Raw genomic sequence first — 15,119 nt, forward strand, 5'->3', positions numbered from 1 at the left:
CAAAATCAACTTCATAAATCCTAAATTAGATGAATATGGATTCTAAATGGAGAAGGAAATGATCACTACAAAAATTATTGAAATTACTGATGGAATTTTACCGACGAAAAAAATCTATCTGTAAATTTGAATTACCAACAAATTTTACTAATGAATTTTGAAATTCAATTATCGACATATTTGTCTGTCGATAATTTATATTTCATTTATCGAAGAATAAATTCAATGGTAAATCCATCGGTAATACATATTTTATTTATTCGTGTAAAGTTCATTAGTAAGTCCGTTAGTAAAAAGAGTGATAAATTTTATGTCCATTATTTCTCTCTCTCTTATTTCAAACTTATTTCTCTTCTTATTCCACAACCTCAAACCTCGTTTCTCATTCTCCCATCTTCCTCATTTCCCTCATCTCAACTTAGACCACTGTAGTTATAGGTCCCTTTGACGCGCCTCCATCTTTGTTAAGCAAAGTCGTCTTCTTCATCACCAACAACGCTATCGAGCTTGGGGTTTTCTACTTCATCTTCTTATTCTCTAACACATGCAAGGGAGGGTTAGTGCTTCTATTCTTCCTCTTTCATGCAAGGGTGCATCCAAGCCAGGTCCACTGTCGTCGTGCCATGCACTGCCACCATTGTGCATCGTCGTTGGACAATGATGAATTTAAGGCCAGCCAAATCCCATTATTCTCTTTTCTTTGTTTTCTCTCTTTTTTATTTGTGTTTGTGGTGAAGTAATTTTCTAGGTTGGCTATAATTTTTTACATATTATGAAATTGTGTGAATTTGTATGAAATTGTTTTAATGACAATTGGATGATAATAAATTTGTGAAACAAAACAAAGCGAGATGATGAAATTTTGTGCTGGTTATGAAATTGTATGAATCTGTATGAGATTGGTTTGTAATGTGTTAAGTTATCTGGATCGAAAATATTAAGGGAGATAAAAAAAGGAAAATAGGAAGAAGATGAATCAGATTGTAGTTATTATAATTTGTAATGTGTTAATTTGCGACGGATTTTTCCATCGATAATTATGGTCAAATTTTTGTTGTATTTATTGACAAGTTTTTCTATTAGTACTTACCGACGAATATTTCCTTCATTTTCCAATAGAAATATTTGTCAGTAATTATTACCGATTATGTTATTACGACGAATTTTGGTCTGTCTATAATTCGTTGAAAAAAAGTCATTATCGAAAAAAAATTTATTGATAGATTTTGAACGTTAGTAATACCTATTTTTTTGTAGTTTACAAATGAAGAGCATGTGAAGTGAAAAAACATTTTAAAATAAATGAGACTGAGCGAAGGGGCGAACCCTCCTCTTTGGCATAAATCTCCCTCAACAGTGTCATTGCTTTGATGTGGTTCCGCGACAGAACATGGTAAGAGCGCAAGCTTGATTATGGAGTAATCATATTATGTAGCTTTTGATCTTACTAAAGTTATGTGGTTTGTGATTAAAAACAATACTAACATCAACATCCGACGAGATGGCATCGTTGGTGGCTTTGTCGACACAAAATTATGTTGCCGAAAAAGCCGCTACAGGTTGTTTCGTGCATAATGCATGGTTTTGCATTTTGATTCCTATCAATTAAGTTTATATGAATCTGATTCTCCTACATAAACATTTGTGCCATAATCTATAAGCAAATATAGTTGTGCAAATAAATATAGAAAAATACAGACGAAAAGATAGAGAAAGAAAGAAAGAGTGACCTAACGTAGATAAGTGGTGAGAAATTTAAATAATAAGAGTTAGAAAAAGCTGGAAAGGAAGAAGGGAAAGTAAAATCCATAAAGAAAAAAGAAAAGTAAAAGACGCGAAGTAGAGAAAAAGAAATAACACAGTTAATACTTCAATTCTTATTGATGGTTTATATTACACTGATCTCACGCACGAAAAATATTTTTCTCTGAAGTATATTGCACTACCTTTTATTAATTGAATAAGGCCATTATAATAGTCGTACAAAAACAAAATAAAAATTGTTACATACAAAAATATAAAAACTAAACAACGGAAATATATTCTCATCCCCTAAAACTAACAAAATCAAAATTACACTTTTAACCATTTTTTAAATTTAAGTTTATTTAACAAAACTCCCCCATAAACTTAAATTTTTTCTTCCTCCATCTCAATCAGCTTTCTTAATTCTTGAAATGATGTTGTAGGTAATGCCTTTGTGAATATATCAATTATCTTCTTCTTGCTCACTACATGTTCAAGTTCTACACTTCCTTCCTTCACCTTTTCCCCAATAAAATGGAAACGAACATCAATATGCTTACTTCTCCCGTGGTTGACTAGGTTCTTTTCCAACACAATTGTCGATCTATTATCTACTCGGATCAACACCTTTTCTTCTTGCATTATCTTCAAATTCTTCAATAGGTTTCTCAGCCGGATTGCATGTCAGACACTCCAAGATTTTGCCACATATTCAGCCTCACACGTTGATAGTGCAATAATATGTTGTTTCTTTGAGAGCCAAGTAAATGTTGTATCTCCCATAAAGAAGACATAGCCAGTTATGCTCTTTCGATCATCCATATCTCACACCAATCGTGGTATGAATACCCACTAAGTCGATAGTTATCCGACTTAGTATACCATAATCCGAAAGACATAGTTCCCTTTACATACCTTAGTATCCGCTTCAATGATTTCCAATGAGAATACCTTGGCTCCTCCATAAAATGACTTATGACTCCCACGCTGAGCATAGGTCTGGCCTTGTGGTTGTTAAGTACCTAAGACTCTCAATCAAGCTTCGGTATCTACTTGCATCAACACAGTCCCCTTCTTCATTTTTTGATAACTTAGTGTCAGGTTCCATTGGAGTGGAAACTGGATTGCACTTCATCACCTTTGCCCTTTTCAATATATCTTCAGCATACCTCTTTTGAGACACAAAAATCCCTGTTGAGCTTTGGTTCACCTCTAGTCCCAAAAAATATTTCATTATGCCTAGATCGGTCATTTCAAACTTCCTTTTCATCACTTCTTTAAATTCTTCAACTAGGTCGGCTTTACTTCCCATGAAAATCAAATAATCTACATATAGAGCAACAATCAACATACCTGTTTTGTGCTTCTTTAGGTATAGAGCATGTTTGTACGAACATTTCTCATAACCATTCTTCTTGAAATATGTATCAGTTCTTTCATTCCATGCTCGAGGAGCTTACTTCAGACCATACAACGCCTTCTTCAGCTTCAACACATTCTTTTCTTCACCTCTTCTCATGTAATCGAGAGGTTACTCTACATAGACCTCCTTTTCAAGAAAACCATTTAAAAATTCAAACTTCGCGCCCATTTACTGCATCCTCGTTGAGTTGCTAGTGAGAACAGTAGCTGGATTGTTTCCATCCTTGTCACTAGAGCGAATACTTCATCATAATCAATTCCCTTATGTTGTTTGTAGCCTTTCACCACAAGTCGAGCTTTATAATGCTCCACCTCTCCTTCTGTATTAATTTTCATTTTATATACCCACTTTACACCAATTGGCCGAACACTCCACATTTCATTTTTTTCAATTGAGCTAATATCATTATCCATACCTTTCTTCCATCTTTCATCTAGCACAACTTCTTCAAATTTTATATCTTCTGAACCCGATAAAAAACATGTTACATTTACCTCATGAGTGGAGTTATCTAAGCTCTTGCTAATCATATCTTGCTTCAAACACTTTTTCTGCAAAATCTTTAGTTGCAGTTTATACAACTGATTTTTCTTCGTTTTTACCTTGACTGTTAGACAACCATGCTTATCCTTTAAATACAATACCTGGTCTTTCATAAAAACTGAATTACCTTTTTCAATTATTTGACTCATGCTTAAAATATTGCTCTTTAACTCGGGAACATAGTAAACGTCCTTGATCTCTCCAACTTGTTCATCCTTTTGCATATGCCAGATTGTTCCATGCCCCTTCACGACCACCTTGGAGTCATCTCCGAAAGACACAAATTCGGCCTCCACCTTGGTGAGTTTATCAGAGAAACTCTCGTTTCGACACATGTGATTACTTGCTTCAGTATCTAAATATCATACTGAGTTGGTATAAATTTCCTCAACCTTTGATTTCAAGCATAGTCCAACATCCCAATTCTCCACCTTCGACTTTGAGATCTTTGATGTCGAAAATTCTCATTTCTTCTGTAAGAAGGTTTCTCTTAGTTTTCTTCTCGGCTCAACAAAATTTTGCAACGCGACCGAGCTTACCACACTTGTAGTACTTCATTGATCTACATTCATTTGTATAGTGACCGTGATTGTCACATTTAAAACACTCCACTTCTTACTGATCTCCTCGGCCTTTCCCTCGTCCTCGGTCATGCCAATTCTGCTGACCAGTTTGTTCTCCATTGCCTCGACCACATCCACCACGTCCTCTTCCTCGGCCTCATCGCCATTTGCCTCCAGGACCTCCGCTCTGAGTATTCCGAGTTCTATTCAAGTCAAACTGTGCTCGTAGTGCTTGATCGTCGAGTTCCCTTTTTTTTCTTTTTCTTCCTCAATTTGTGGGCCTTCAATGACCCAGCTAACTCCTTCACAGTGAGAGTTGATAAATCATTTGTCTCTTCAATAGTGACCACAATACTTTCAAAATCATCCATCATATTTTTCTAGATCTTTTTCGCAACCCGGTTAGGAGGAACCTCTTCTCCGTTCATTCCGAGTTGGTTGGCCATCTTTTACACTTGAGTTATAAAATCGACAACTCCCTTCTTTTCATCCATCTCCATATGTTTAAACTCTCTTTCGAGATCTTATACCCGAACCTGCGAGTATCTCCTTTGTATGTCACCTTCAAAATTTCTCATGCTTCTTTTGCGGACTTTGCGTCAGCTATTTTCTCAAATATGGACTCATCCACTGCATTATACAAAAAGTATAAAGTCAATTTGTCTTTCAATCGTGTCTTTTTCAGTGCAGTGGTTTGATTCAATGTCTAATTCTCATCATTTGCGGGTTCATGGTACCCGTCCTCCACTATGTCCTATACATCTTGAGATCCAAGAACCTTCATCTGCAAAGACCAATTGTTGTAATTGGTCTTTTTCAACAACTGTGACACGCTCATTCTATTGACTATCTTTGTCTTCTCTCACAAAAAAAAATCTCAAACACTCATTTTTTTCCTGACGGTGTTTGACTCTTCTCCCTCTATTTTTTTTTTCTCTCTCGATACTCAGAGCATAAAAATTCTGACACCACTTTGTTAAACTAATCTCATACAAAAAAAAAATAGTGTTCTCTAAAATATATTACGTTACCTTTTATCAATTGAATAAGACCATTAAAATAATCATACAAAAGTTGTTACATACAAAAATTTAAAAATTAAACAACGGACCCATCCCTTAAACTAACAAAATCAAATGTTACACTTTTAATATTTTTTAAATTTAAATTTATTTAACAGTTTTCAAAAGTTAATTTCAAAAGTAAGATAATAAAACTTAATTATGATTTTGTTTATTACATCGTTGGAAATTAAAAAAAAATAAAACTTAATTTAATTTTATGTGAAAACGACTGAAAATTAATAGAAATTTTTGAAATCGTGGAAAAATAAACTTCTATATTACATTGTAATAACTGGATAAATATTTTCTTATAATGCAATAATAATTATAAATTATAATTAGATGGGATTTTGATAGTTATAGTAAGATTCAAAATTTATATTGTAAATACTTATAATAATATATACTATATATAATATTAATTGTTTAAAGATAACAACGGATATAATTAGTATAAAAATAACTGTATATTTAATATACATTATGTATTTAGTATAAAAATAAATTTAACAACAGTAATAATAAAAATATAACCATTAATAGTTTAATCAATGTCCTACATTTTTTAATTCTTTATTGTTACTAAAAATATATTTAACTGTTGATGATAAGATTAGATAAAGGGAGTTATATTTTAATTCGTGGTGAATGTAAGTATTTATATGCTCAATTTATTATTTTAAGTTTTGTTTTTATAAAAAATACTAGTAAATTCACTTTTTCATAATAATATATATGTAAAAGAAAATATCTTACATTTGCAAAATCATTAAATGTATATTAGGATAATAATTGAATTTAAATAGACACCTTTAATTATCAGTACAATAAGATTATTAGTTTATAAAAATTACTCTAAAAATTCATCATGATAATTAGAATTATTAAAAATAAAATATTTTTTGTTATATTTTATATAATTTCATTAAAAAGAATTTTATAGATAAGAATGACATTAAAATTATTATATAGATAAGAGTAACATGACTGTATGATATAAAAAAATATATATATCTATGCCTAATTAATGAAATAATTAAAGAATGAAGCAATAAAAATATATCATAATGACGGTTACATGGAGTTTGAGAGTTTCAAGTCAAACAAAAATAATCAAAGCCTACTTTGTCTCCGTTCTCTCTCTTTCTCTTTTCCTCTCTTCCATCTTTCTTTCTCTCTCTTCCATCTATAAAATGACATACTCACTCACCTAATATTGCACAACCATAGCATTCTCTTCACACTTTAGTTGAGTGATACTTGACTCATTCAGTCACTCACATCTCTCTTGCATTCTCTCCTTTGCAACTATGAATGCTCTAGCCGCCACCAACCGCAACTTTCAACGTGCAGCTCGCATTCTGGGCTTGGATTCCAAGCTTGAGAAGAGTCTTCTCATACCCTTTAGAGAAATCAAGGTAGTCAACCTTCGTATGCTCTGCTCCCTTTTATGGATTTTCAGTCCTCTTGTTTGCATGGCTTTCTTTTTCACTCACCTGATAAAAAAAAGTGGTGATCTTTTCATTTTATTGTTTGTGGGATGTGTGAAGAATGTCTGGAAAAGAATTTACCTGTGGTTTGCTCTGATCTTTTCAGGTTGAATGCACCATCCCGAAAGATGATGGAACTCTGGTTTCCTACGTGGGATTCAGGATCCAACATGATAATGCTCGTGGTCCAATGAAAGGAGGGATTCGATATCACCCAGAGGTTTGAATATATCATGTTGTTTTTCTGTTTTCTCAGTATTTTGAATTTGATTTTGTATTTAAGTGAACTCTTGATATTATGATTTATCTTTAAAGTATGCAATTTGACTCAAATTATTTCATTTGAGTCCATACTGATATGATTATTTTTTTTACCATATTTGTTTTGAACTGCTCTGTTATATTATAATTGTTATTTTTGTGAAAGTGATGATATAAATTGTGAACTGTTGTCATTTCCTCTCTATAACTTAATACCTGTGGCAAATCATTATTGAAATTTTATGTTTCCAATTATTTAATTAATTGATGGTGTTGAACATTGATTGACCCATACAGAATCATTATTGCACCTGTTGCAGTAACTTTGTAATGAAATTCCAAAGAGGAAATGGTACCTTCCTTTCACTCAATCTAATCATGCCATCCACGCGGAATTCAATCAGACAGTAAATTTGCATGTTGAATGTGACATTTATTATGTAGATCTGCCGAATCCAATCACGAAATACATGCAACATTTCTTCTGTTTGCTAATATTGTGTTCCTAAATCTACATGCTTCTTGAATTGTCCTTATCTCATAATGAAATTGCATAAATGCCTTTGAAAATTTATTTTCCTATCTGATCTTCTGAATTCAATCATGGAATAGATGTTGCATCTTCTTTTTCATTTTATTACTTACCAGAGTAAAGTAAATGTAACATGATACTATAGTTGTTTCTGAGATGGTTTTCATCCATCACAGCAGAACAAAAATTTTGGAATACTACATAAACACGGTAACAAACCATTCTAGCTATGTTGTTTAATAGTGCTTCAACTATAATAGATTAACTTCATCGTAGTTCCGATCTACACTTTGCTAGGCTAAAAGAGATTGCTGATTTACAAAGTTATTTTCATGATCATTTATCATTTTTTTTTTTCATTTTGATGCCAGGTTGACCCAGATGAAGTGAATGCTCTAGCTCAGTTGATGACATGGAAGACAGCTGTAGCAGACATTCCCTATGGAGGAGCAAAAGGTGGGATTGGCTGCAACCCTAGAGATCTGAGTATTAGTGAGTTAGAACGTCTTACTCGGGTTTTCACTCAGAAGATTCATGATCTTATCGGTGTTCAAAGGGATGTTCCTGCCCCAGATATGGGAACTAATGCTCAGGTACTGATAGTATCAATTTTATTAATGATTGTATTTTATAGTTTCATATATCTCTAATTATTTCACTGAAACAGACCATGGCATGGATTCTTGATGAGTATTCAAAGTTTCACGGTCATTCACCAGCTGTCGTGACTGGGAAGCCTATTGTAAGTCTCAAATGCACAATACCCTTAGGAACTGTTAATAAATTTGACATTAGAGTTATTAGGAAATTTACTTTGAATTTTAATGTTACTTTTCTTTAGGATCTCGGAGGATCGTTGGGAAGGGAGGCTGCCACGGGTCTTGGAGTAGTTTTTGCAACTGAAGCCTTGTTTGCTGAATATGGGAAGTCCATTGCTGATCAGACATTTGTTATCCAGGTAATAATTTCCACTGCCATCATGGTAAGATGATATAGTGTGTACATATGAATCTCAGTTTCAACATCTATTTGATTTTAATCACATCAGGGGTTTGGAAATGTGGGCACATGGGCTGCTAAGTCTATTTATGAGAGAGGGGGAAAGGTGATTGCTATCAGTGATATCAGTGGTGCTATCAAAAACACAAATGGAATCGACATCCCTGCTCTGTTGAAATACAAGGATGAGGGCAATGGAACCCTGAAGGACTTTCCAGGTGCGGAAGTGATGGATCCAAATGAGTTGCTTGTTCATGAATGCGACGTGCTTATCCCTTGTGCATTGGGAGGAGTTCTAAATAGGTATGAATTTCTAAGTTTGTATGCTTGTGTTTGTTTTGACACTGATCCATTAAACTTTTTCCAAATGCACGCTAAACGGGAGATTTTGACTAAAATCCTCTTATTTAGGTCTTTCTTTACTAATGATTTTAACAACAACTTAACTTTAGTATATTATTTTTGAAGGGAAAATGCTTCTAACGTGAAGGCAAAATTTATAATAGAAGCAGCAAACCATCCCACTGACCCTGAAGCGGATGAGGTAAGTCGATTGCCCTCAGGCTATATACATATGTGATAATGTAAAGATATAATGAGTGATTTTCTTTTTGCAGATTTTGTCTAAGAAAGGAGTCATCATATTACCTGACATCTATGCCAATGCTGGTGGAGTGACTGTGAGCTACTTTGAATGGGTTCAGGTAGATAGAATCAATTAAGTTTAAGTTTATTTTGACAGTGTTGACTGCGTTTTATTGTTTAACTTCTTCTGGTTATGTGCTGCTTGCAGAATATTCAAGGTTTCATGTGGGATGAGGAAAAGGTGAATCATGAGTTGAAGAAATACATGACCAGATCTTTCCAAGACATCAAGGCAATGTGCAAGATGCATAACTGTGACTTGCGAATGGGAGCCTTCACTCTTGGAGTGAACCGTGTTGCTCGTGCTACTCTTCTCAGAGGTTGGGAAGCTTAGGTTCTCCACCTGCAAGAATAGGATTTTATATGGCTGTGATTTCTTTAATCTAGGTTTAATCTAGGTCTAGTTAGTCAAGTAAAAGGCATTAGAGAGTAGCCAATAAAACATTATTCTCGCCATTTGGTCTGTCCACAGTGTATGGTTCTTGGCATTTGGTGTTGATAATGCCATAGTTACAGCCATATTTGTTTCAAATGTTCTAGTTATTCTAGTTTGATGTATTAGTGGATTGCAGATTTTTAGTCTAATGCAGTTTTTTAGTCTATTGCAGTTTTTTAGTCTATTGATTTTTATTTTGAAATCTTAGTCACGGGCTCATCTTCCTTTACTAAAAAAGAATCTTCATTAAAAATAACTAATAAATAATCTCCATAAAACCCATTGTCGAAAAATACCAATCTAATAAAATGACAATACTAAAGTAATAGCATAATAGATTTTTTATTGAGAGGTTATAGTTGCATCAAGACAGTCTGGTATATGTCAAGTCGTACTACATTCTTGAAAAATTTTATTTTGATGTGAGTTGTACAACTAAGTTGCTTGAACTTAGAAATTCACTTATAAATCCAATTTGTTTATATTAAAAACTCTTTTCAATTTTGGCAACTCATATGTAAGACTTACATTAAGTAACATTTTTTTATTTTCAAACAAATCTAATTAGAGACGATCATTCTTATCTCTAACGAAAGTAACATCCATTAAAGGAAGATCACTTCTAGGGGGACCGCTCTCACTTTAAAAATCAATGATACAGTGGTCACTGTCTCGAGCTTCCTTCCATTCAGAATATTGTTATGGCAAGTTTGGTTCAGTGATGGAAAGATCTTTTCTCAGACGGAAATGTTCGGTAAGTTTCATGTCAACCTTTGTATACGTATGAATACCTGAGAATGATGGGCTTCGCAAATTCATGTTAGTTATCTCAATCGAGATTGCAACAAAAATGAAACTGAAAGTCGTATTAATTTTGGAAGTTCAGGGATCTTGAAATAAGAAAAAGACAATTCCCGCATTGCAAACAGACAAACTATCTAGGCCATTTGAAGCCGGGACGAGAGAAGGATTTGAACTACAATGTCTAATTCATATCCATGTCTTTTTTGTAGTAGAAAGAGTAATAGAGAACTGTATTAAGAGACATATAAAGGGAGAACTACAAAACAGTAATTCCACTACTCATTCTTTGGAGTGCTTGAATTTTCGTCCTGCCAAGTTGCTTGCCATTGCTTGTCATATAAAGTAGTCTCATCCAATAGCTTCTTAAGGTTTTCAAGGTCCTCATTCTTTCGGATCAGAAGAACTCCGACCACAGCCACGAACAGCAGAGTTTTGCAAAAGAAGTTTCCCATTTGATCCACTAGGCCTACTCCCGTCAAGCTATCAACCAGATAGGCCATAAAGAATCCTATCATCGCGGCACGACCTGCACGATACTCAAAACAAGAAAGAAAAAAAATTAACAATGAAGGTTCTGTTAGTTTTTATTTGTCTCTTACTAACATAAGAAATTATTCTTTAATTTCATTCTGGAATGCAAATCATAACTGACCATTGAGTAGTTCAGCTTCGGGGAGATGGAACCTTTTCATCCATGCCCACCAGGGTATGATGGAGGTGTCAAAAACTACAGGATTTTCATTGCTGGATGATTCCGGGTTATCCTCAAGCCATTTCCTCCTTCTAGCCTCTGAAAATAATTACACCCTGGGATGAAATACAGGTTGATGTATTTTTTAAGGGTAAAAAATGAAACCAACAAGATATGAATCTGATCCAACATCAACTATGTGTTAGCCCTCTGTCAAATAAACACAAAATGAACCATACTCTGTCAATTGGAATATATCAGGAATGACATTGGAAGCAGACCCATCTACTCCATTTTATTAGCAAACTGATTTCTTTGGGGTATAGAAATGTCACACTCTTCAAGCCACATTTAATTTGACAAAGGCTTTTCACCTTGACAGTGACACAACGAAGAATTTATCATTCAAGAATAGCCAGAGTCCGAGCACTTCTATGTGATGACAAGTTACACCATACTGGAACACATCGACAATCTAAAAGCCGCGAAAAAGGTATATCTTTTTTCTTGTCAACAAGGTTTATAGCAATTAACAATAATGCCTCTGCAAAATGGTTACTTTAAATTACTGAAGAAGAAACAGATATGTATGAAACCATAAGGGTTACAGGCAGCAACCAAAACTTAATTTAAAAGAAAGAAAAATTAAAAGCATCACAATGATCAAGGGATAATAACATTACCAGCATCAATTACAGCATCCCAATCGGTGGAGCCATTTTTCTGAAACTGCTTCAAGTCCCATGTTCCAGAAACCCATCTTGGATCCACGAAACCACTTTGAACTTTCACGTCCTCACTCTGAACCGCAACAGCAGCAGCCCCATTGGTTCCAACAGAACTGTTCTCGAGCGGCGGGGGAGAAGACTCCGGCGCGGCCTGCTCCGGAGGCGGCTCGACGGCAGTTCCGACGCCGTTCTCAGCAGCAGCCGCCTTCAATGGAGAGATAGGAAGGGTCCTGGACCTGAGAGAGAATAAAAAGTTGGTCTTGTGAAAGAGACGGGGTTTGGATTGCGACGAAGGAGTGGCTGAGAAATGGGTGGGAGGGGAAAAGGAAGCCATGGTGGTTGACATGCTTTGCATCTGCATTAATTTGGTTGGTATGTGGGTATGAATTTGTGTGTGTATGTGGTGGAGGAATTATCAGAACATGGTGGTTGAGTGAGTTGATGAGTGGGTGGGTTTGAGTTTCTATTTCCGGCTGGGGCTATCCTCAGCCTTAGAAAGTATGGGCAAAGCACACCCAAAATTCACAAGGGGGGGAAGTACTGAAGTGAAAAAGGAAAAGGTACAGTCTGAAGGCCAACTCCTTTGTCCTTAGTCCATTCTCATCACTCCCTTATCCAATCATCTCTCAGCACGCAAAATCTATGGATTACACTCTTTTCTTGAGTTACGAAGGAAGTTCTATATCGATTAGAGATAAGGTGTAGATGTAAACTTTATTCTACAAATCGATTTTGTGGAGTTAAGTCATGCTTAAATATTCATAGATTTTGAGGATGTTTAGAATTTTATGAAATAAATCTTGTACAAGCTTAAGAAAATTTATAGAAAATAGTACTTACCTAGATTGAGTTGAGTTGAAATTGATTCAGTCAATTAATAGGTAAATCTGATGCCAATAAGGCTTACATGAATATGACTAAGGGGAGAATTGACTCTGTATAATAATTTAAAGATTATTTTAGTATTGGTATATATAGAAGTTTCCATATTTTACCTGCTTTTATACATCTTTACAGAATAGTCTCTTTTTTTTAACCTGTGCATTCTGACTTCTTTCAATTTTGTTTATAACATTTTTTACCTTTGTTTACTTCCAAATCTAACTTTTAGAAATTCAATGGAATTTAAAACTATGCGCGTTTAAAGTGACTCAAAATTCTTTAGTTGAGAGACAAAATTTCTTGTTTAGCAAAACCACTTTACCAACGAGTAATTATGTTTATGGTGCATATGAAAGGACAGTAAGCAATATGAATTATTTATCATCCATAATAAAAAGAGAAAAAAAAATATTAAATCTTAAATTTCATAACTATTTAATATTGTAAAAGTTTATATATCAGGTTAATTTTCTTTAAATAGAAAACACATAAATGATAACGTATTTATAATAAAGAGAATGTTGACTAAATTTGATTACAAGTGAATATATAAAAATAACTTATAGGAATTATGTTTTCCTAATTAACATAGCAACATGTAATATAAAATGTATATAAGTAATATGTATAAAATGTAATATGTATAAGCTTGTTATAAATGTAATTAATTTTTTATCTTTATAATAATTTAGTGAAAATGTTTGTTGATTGATCATTTAAGTTTATAATTTTAGTCTTGATGTTTCTAAATACAGTTTTTTTTGAATAAAATGGCAATCAATATCAATGTATTAGTCTTCTCGTGAAAGACACAATTAGAATAGACGTAAAGTACAATTTGATTGTCACATATAAGTGTCATTTAAGTGACATCTCAAAATTATAACTTTTTAAATAATTGTTTAAGCTAAACATGTTCAAAGTGGTTGAGGTTATAGTTTTATATTATGTTTTGATACTAGATTTTGTCACAACACTTTGTTTCTTTCTCTTCTAAGAGATCAAATTACCATCAATGGAGAGATACAATAATCGAAAGCAGATCTTTTATCATATGTAAATTATGCCCAATCAGCATCTGAATAGCAAACAATTTTTGTATGGTTATTAAAATTATATAACAAACATTTTTCAAGAAATATATTAATGTATTTTAATATACGAATGACTACATTCCAATGATATTTTACATGGGAATTTAGAAACTGACTCACTCACCACAATGCCTGCAAAGGAAATGTTAGGACGAGTAATTGTAAGATAATTTAATTCTCCAACAAATCTTCTATATTGCTCAGGATCTCAAATAGGCTCCCCTATTTTGGTATAAGTTTGGTGTTATGATTCATAGGTGTGTTAAAAAATTTTGAATTCTTCAACCCAATTTCTTTCAAAATGCTCAATGCATACTTTCTTTAAGATATAACAATGTCATCGTTGTTGAATTGTACCACCTCAATATCCAAGAAGTATCTAAGTTTACCAATATCTTTGATATGAAAACGGTGGTAAAGGTGTTGTTTCATCGTAGAGATGTCATGGTCGTCGTTGCTAGTAAAAACAATGTCATAAAAAAATAGACACATCCAACACTTGAGTGACGGTAAAAGACTTAATGATCTTCTCAATCTAAGTCATACTAAATTGTTGAATAACACTATTAAATTTTCTAAACTAGGCCCTATGAGACTATTTTAGGTCATAGAGATTTGCAAAAACAACATACCAATCTAGAAGACTCTCTCTAAACAAAAAAATCAGGAGGTTGTTCTATATAAATTTCTTTTTGCAAATTTTCAATGAAAAGAACATTTTTGGTATTCAATTGATAAATGAGTCATTCTTGAAGAGCAATCATGACTAAAAATAAACAAACAATTATTGGAGAAAAATATCACCATAATCCAATCCAAAAACTATATGTAACCCTTAACCACAAGTTGAGCTTTAAGGCAAACAATAGTATCATTAGAATCAACTTTGATAACAAAAATTCACCCACGACCAACAACAAATTTCTCATAGGATAATAGGACAAACTCCCAAGTTTCACTATTCATAAAAACACTTAGTTTATCTAACATGACCTGATGTCAATCAAGTTGGGTTAAGACATCACTAACCAATTTAGGAATAACTACAAAAGAAGTAGACAAAAGACATGTATAAAAAGGTGAATATAATCTATGATAATTAAAAACAATATAATATGGAAATGATTGAGACAAAATAATTGACACTTTACGGAGGTCAAACTTAGTTATTACAAATGGAGGAGACAAAATAATTGACACTTGAAGCGAGTTACTTAA

General features: G+C 33.4%; 2 protein-coding genes and 1 pseudogene across 3 annotated transcripts; 1 reads left to right on the forward strand and 2 right to left on the reverse strand.

Annotated features, from left to right (window-relative positions):
* Window positions 1-2,130: 2,130 nt before the first annotated feature.
* Window positions 2,131-3,665, reverse strand: LOC106766292 (annotated as a pseudogene).
* Window positions 3,666-6,497: 2,832 nt separating this feature from the next.
* LOC106767162 (glutamate dehydrogenase A) lies at window positions 6,498-9,851 on the forward strand. Of its 2 annotated transcripts, XM_014652000.2 has the most exons (9): window positions 6,498-6,757; window positions 6,936-7,049; window positions 7,994-8,215; window positions 8,290-8,364; window positions 8,464-8,580; window positions 8,671-8,924; window positions 9,090-9,165; window positions 9,239-9,325; window positions 9,415-9,851. In XM_014652000.2, the coding sequence occupies exons 1-9, from the start codon at window positions 6,650-6,652 to the stop codon at window positions 9,598-9,600; spliced, it is 1,239 nt and encodes a 412-aa protein (XP_014507486.1). In that variant the 5' UTR covers window positions 6,498-6,649; the 3' UTR covers window positions 9,601-9,851. The 2 variants fall into 2 exon arrangements, with proteins under 2 accessions (XP_014507486.1, XP_014507487.1); XM_014652001.2 differs by lacking the exons at window positions 6,498-6,757; window positions 6,936-7,049 and adding an exon at window positions 7,627-7,832.
* A 690-nt stretch (window positions 9,852-10,541) lies between these two features.
* LOC106769581 (light-harvesting complex-like protein 3 isotype 2, chloroplastic) lies at window positions 10,542-12,485 on the reverse strand. The gene is made up of 3 exons (XM_014655256.2): window positions 11,881-12,485; window positions 11,159-11,296; window positions 10,542-11,032 (listed from the first exon to the last, which is right to left on the reverse strand). The coding sequence occupies exons 1-3, from the start codon at window positions 12,284-12,286 to the stop codon at window positions 10,782-10,784; spliced, it is 795 nt and encodes a 264-aa protein (XP_014510742.1). The 5' UTR covers window positions 12,287-12,485; the 3' UTR covers window positions 10,542-10,781.
* Window positions 12,486-15,119: the final 2,634 nt, after the last annotated feature.

Source organism: Vigna radiata, chromosome 7 (genome assembly GCF_000741045.1).
Source record: "Vigna radiata var. radiata cultivar VC1973A chromosome 7, Vradiata_ver6, whole genome shotgun sequence".
In the NCBI taxonomy this organism is placed as follows: domain Eukaryota; kingdom Viridiplantae; phylum Streptophyta; class Magnoliopsida; order Fabales; family Fabaceae; genus Vigna; species Vigna radiata.

What these genes read in the sequence shown, in the direction of transcription:
- LOC106767162 (XM_014652000.2), top strand. Translation starts at nt 6,650, where the DNA reads ATGAATGCTCTAGCCGCCACCAACCGCAACTTTCAACGTGCAGCTCGC. An exon ending in CTGACCCTGAAGCGGATGAG is followed by an intron (nt 9,166 to 9,238) that starts GTAAGTCGATTG and finishes TTCTTTTTGCAG; the next exon opens with ATTTTGTCTAAGAAAGGAGT. An exon ending in GCTACTTTGAATGGGTTCAG is followed by an intron (nt 9,326 to 9,414) that starts GTAGATAGAATC and finishes TGCTGCTTGCAG; the next exon opens with AATATTCAAGGTTTCATGTG.
- LOC106769581 (XM_014655256.2), bottom strand. Translation starts at nt 12,286, where the DNA reads ATGCAGATGCAAAGCATGTCAACCACCATGGCTTCCTTTTCCCCTCCC. An exon ending in GGATGCTGTAATTGATGCTG is followed by an intron (nt 11,297 to 11,880) that starts GTAATGTTATTA and finishes AATTATTTTCAG; the next exon opens with AGGCTAGAAGGAGGAAATGG. An exon ending in CGAAGCTGAACTACTCAATG is followed by an intron (nt 11,033 to 11,158) that starts GTCAGTTATGAT and finishes AGTATCGTGCAG; the next exon opens with GTCGTGCCGCGATGATAGGA.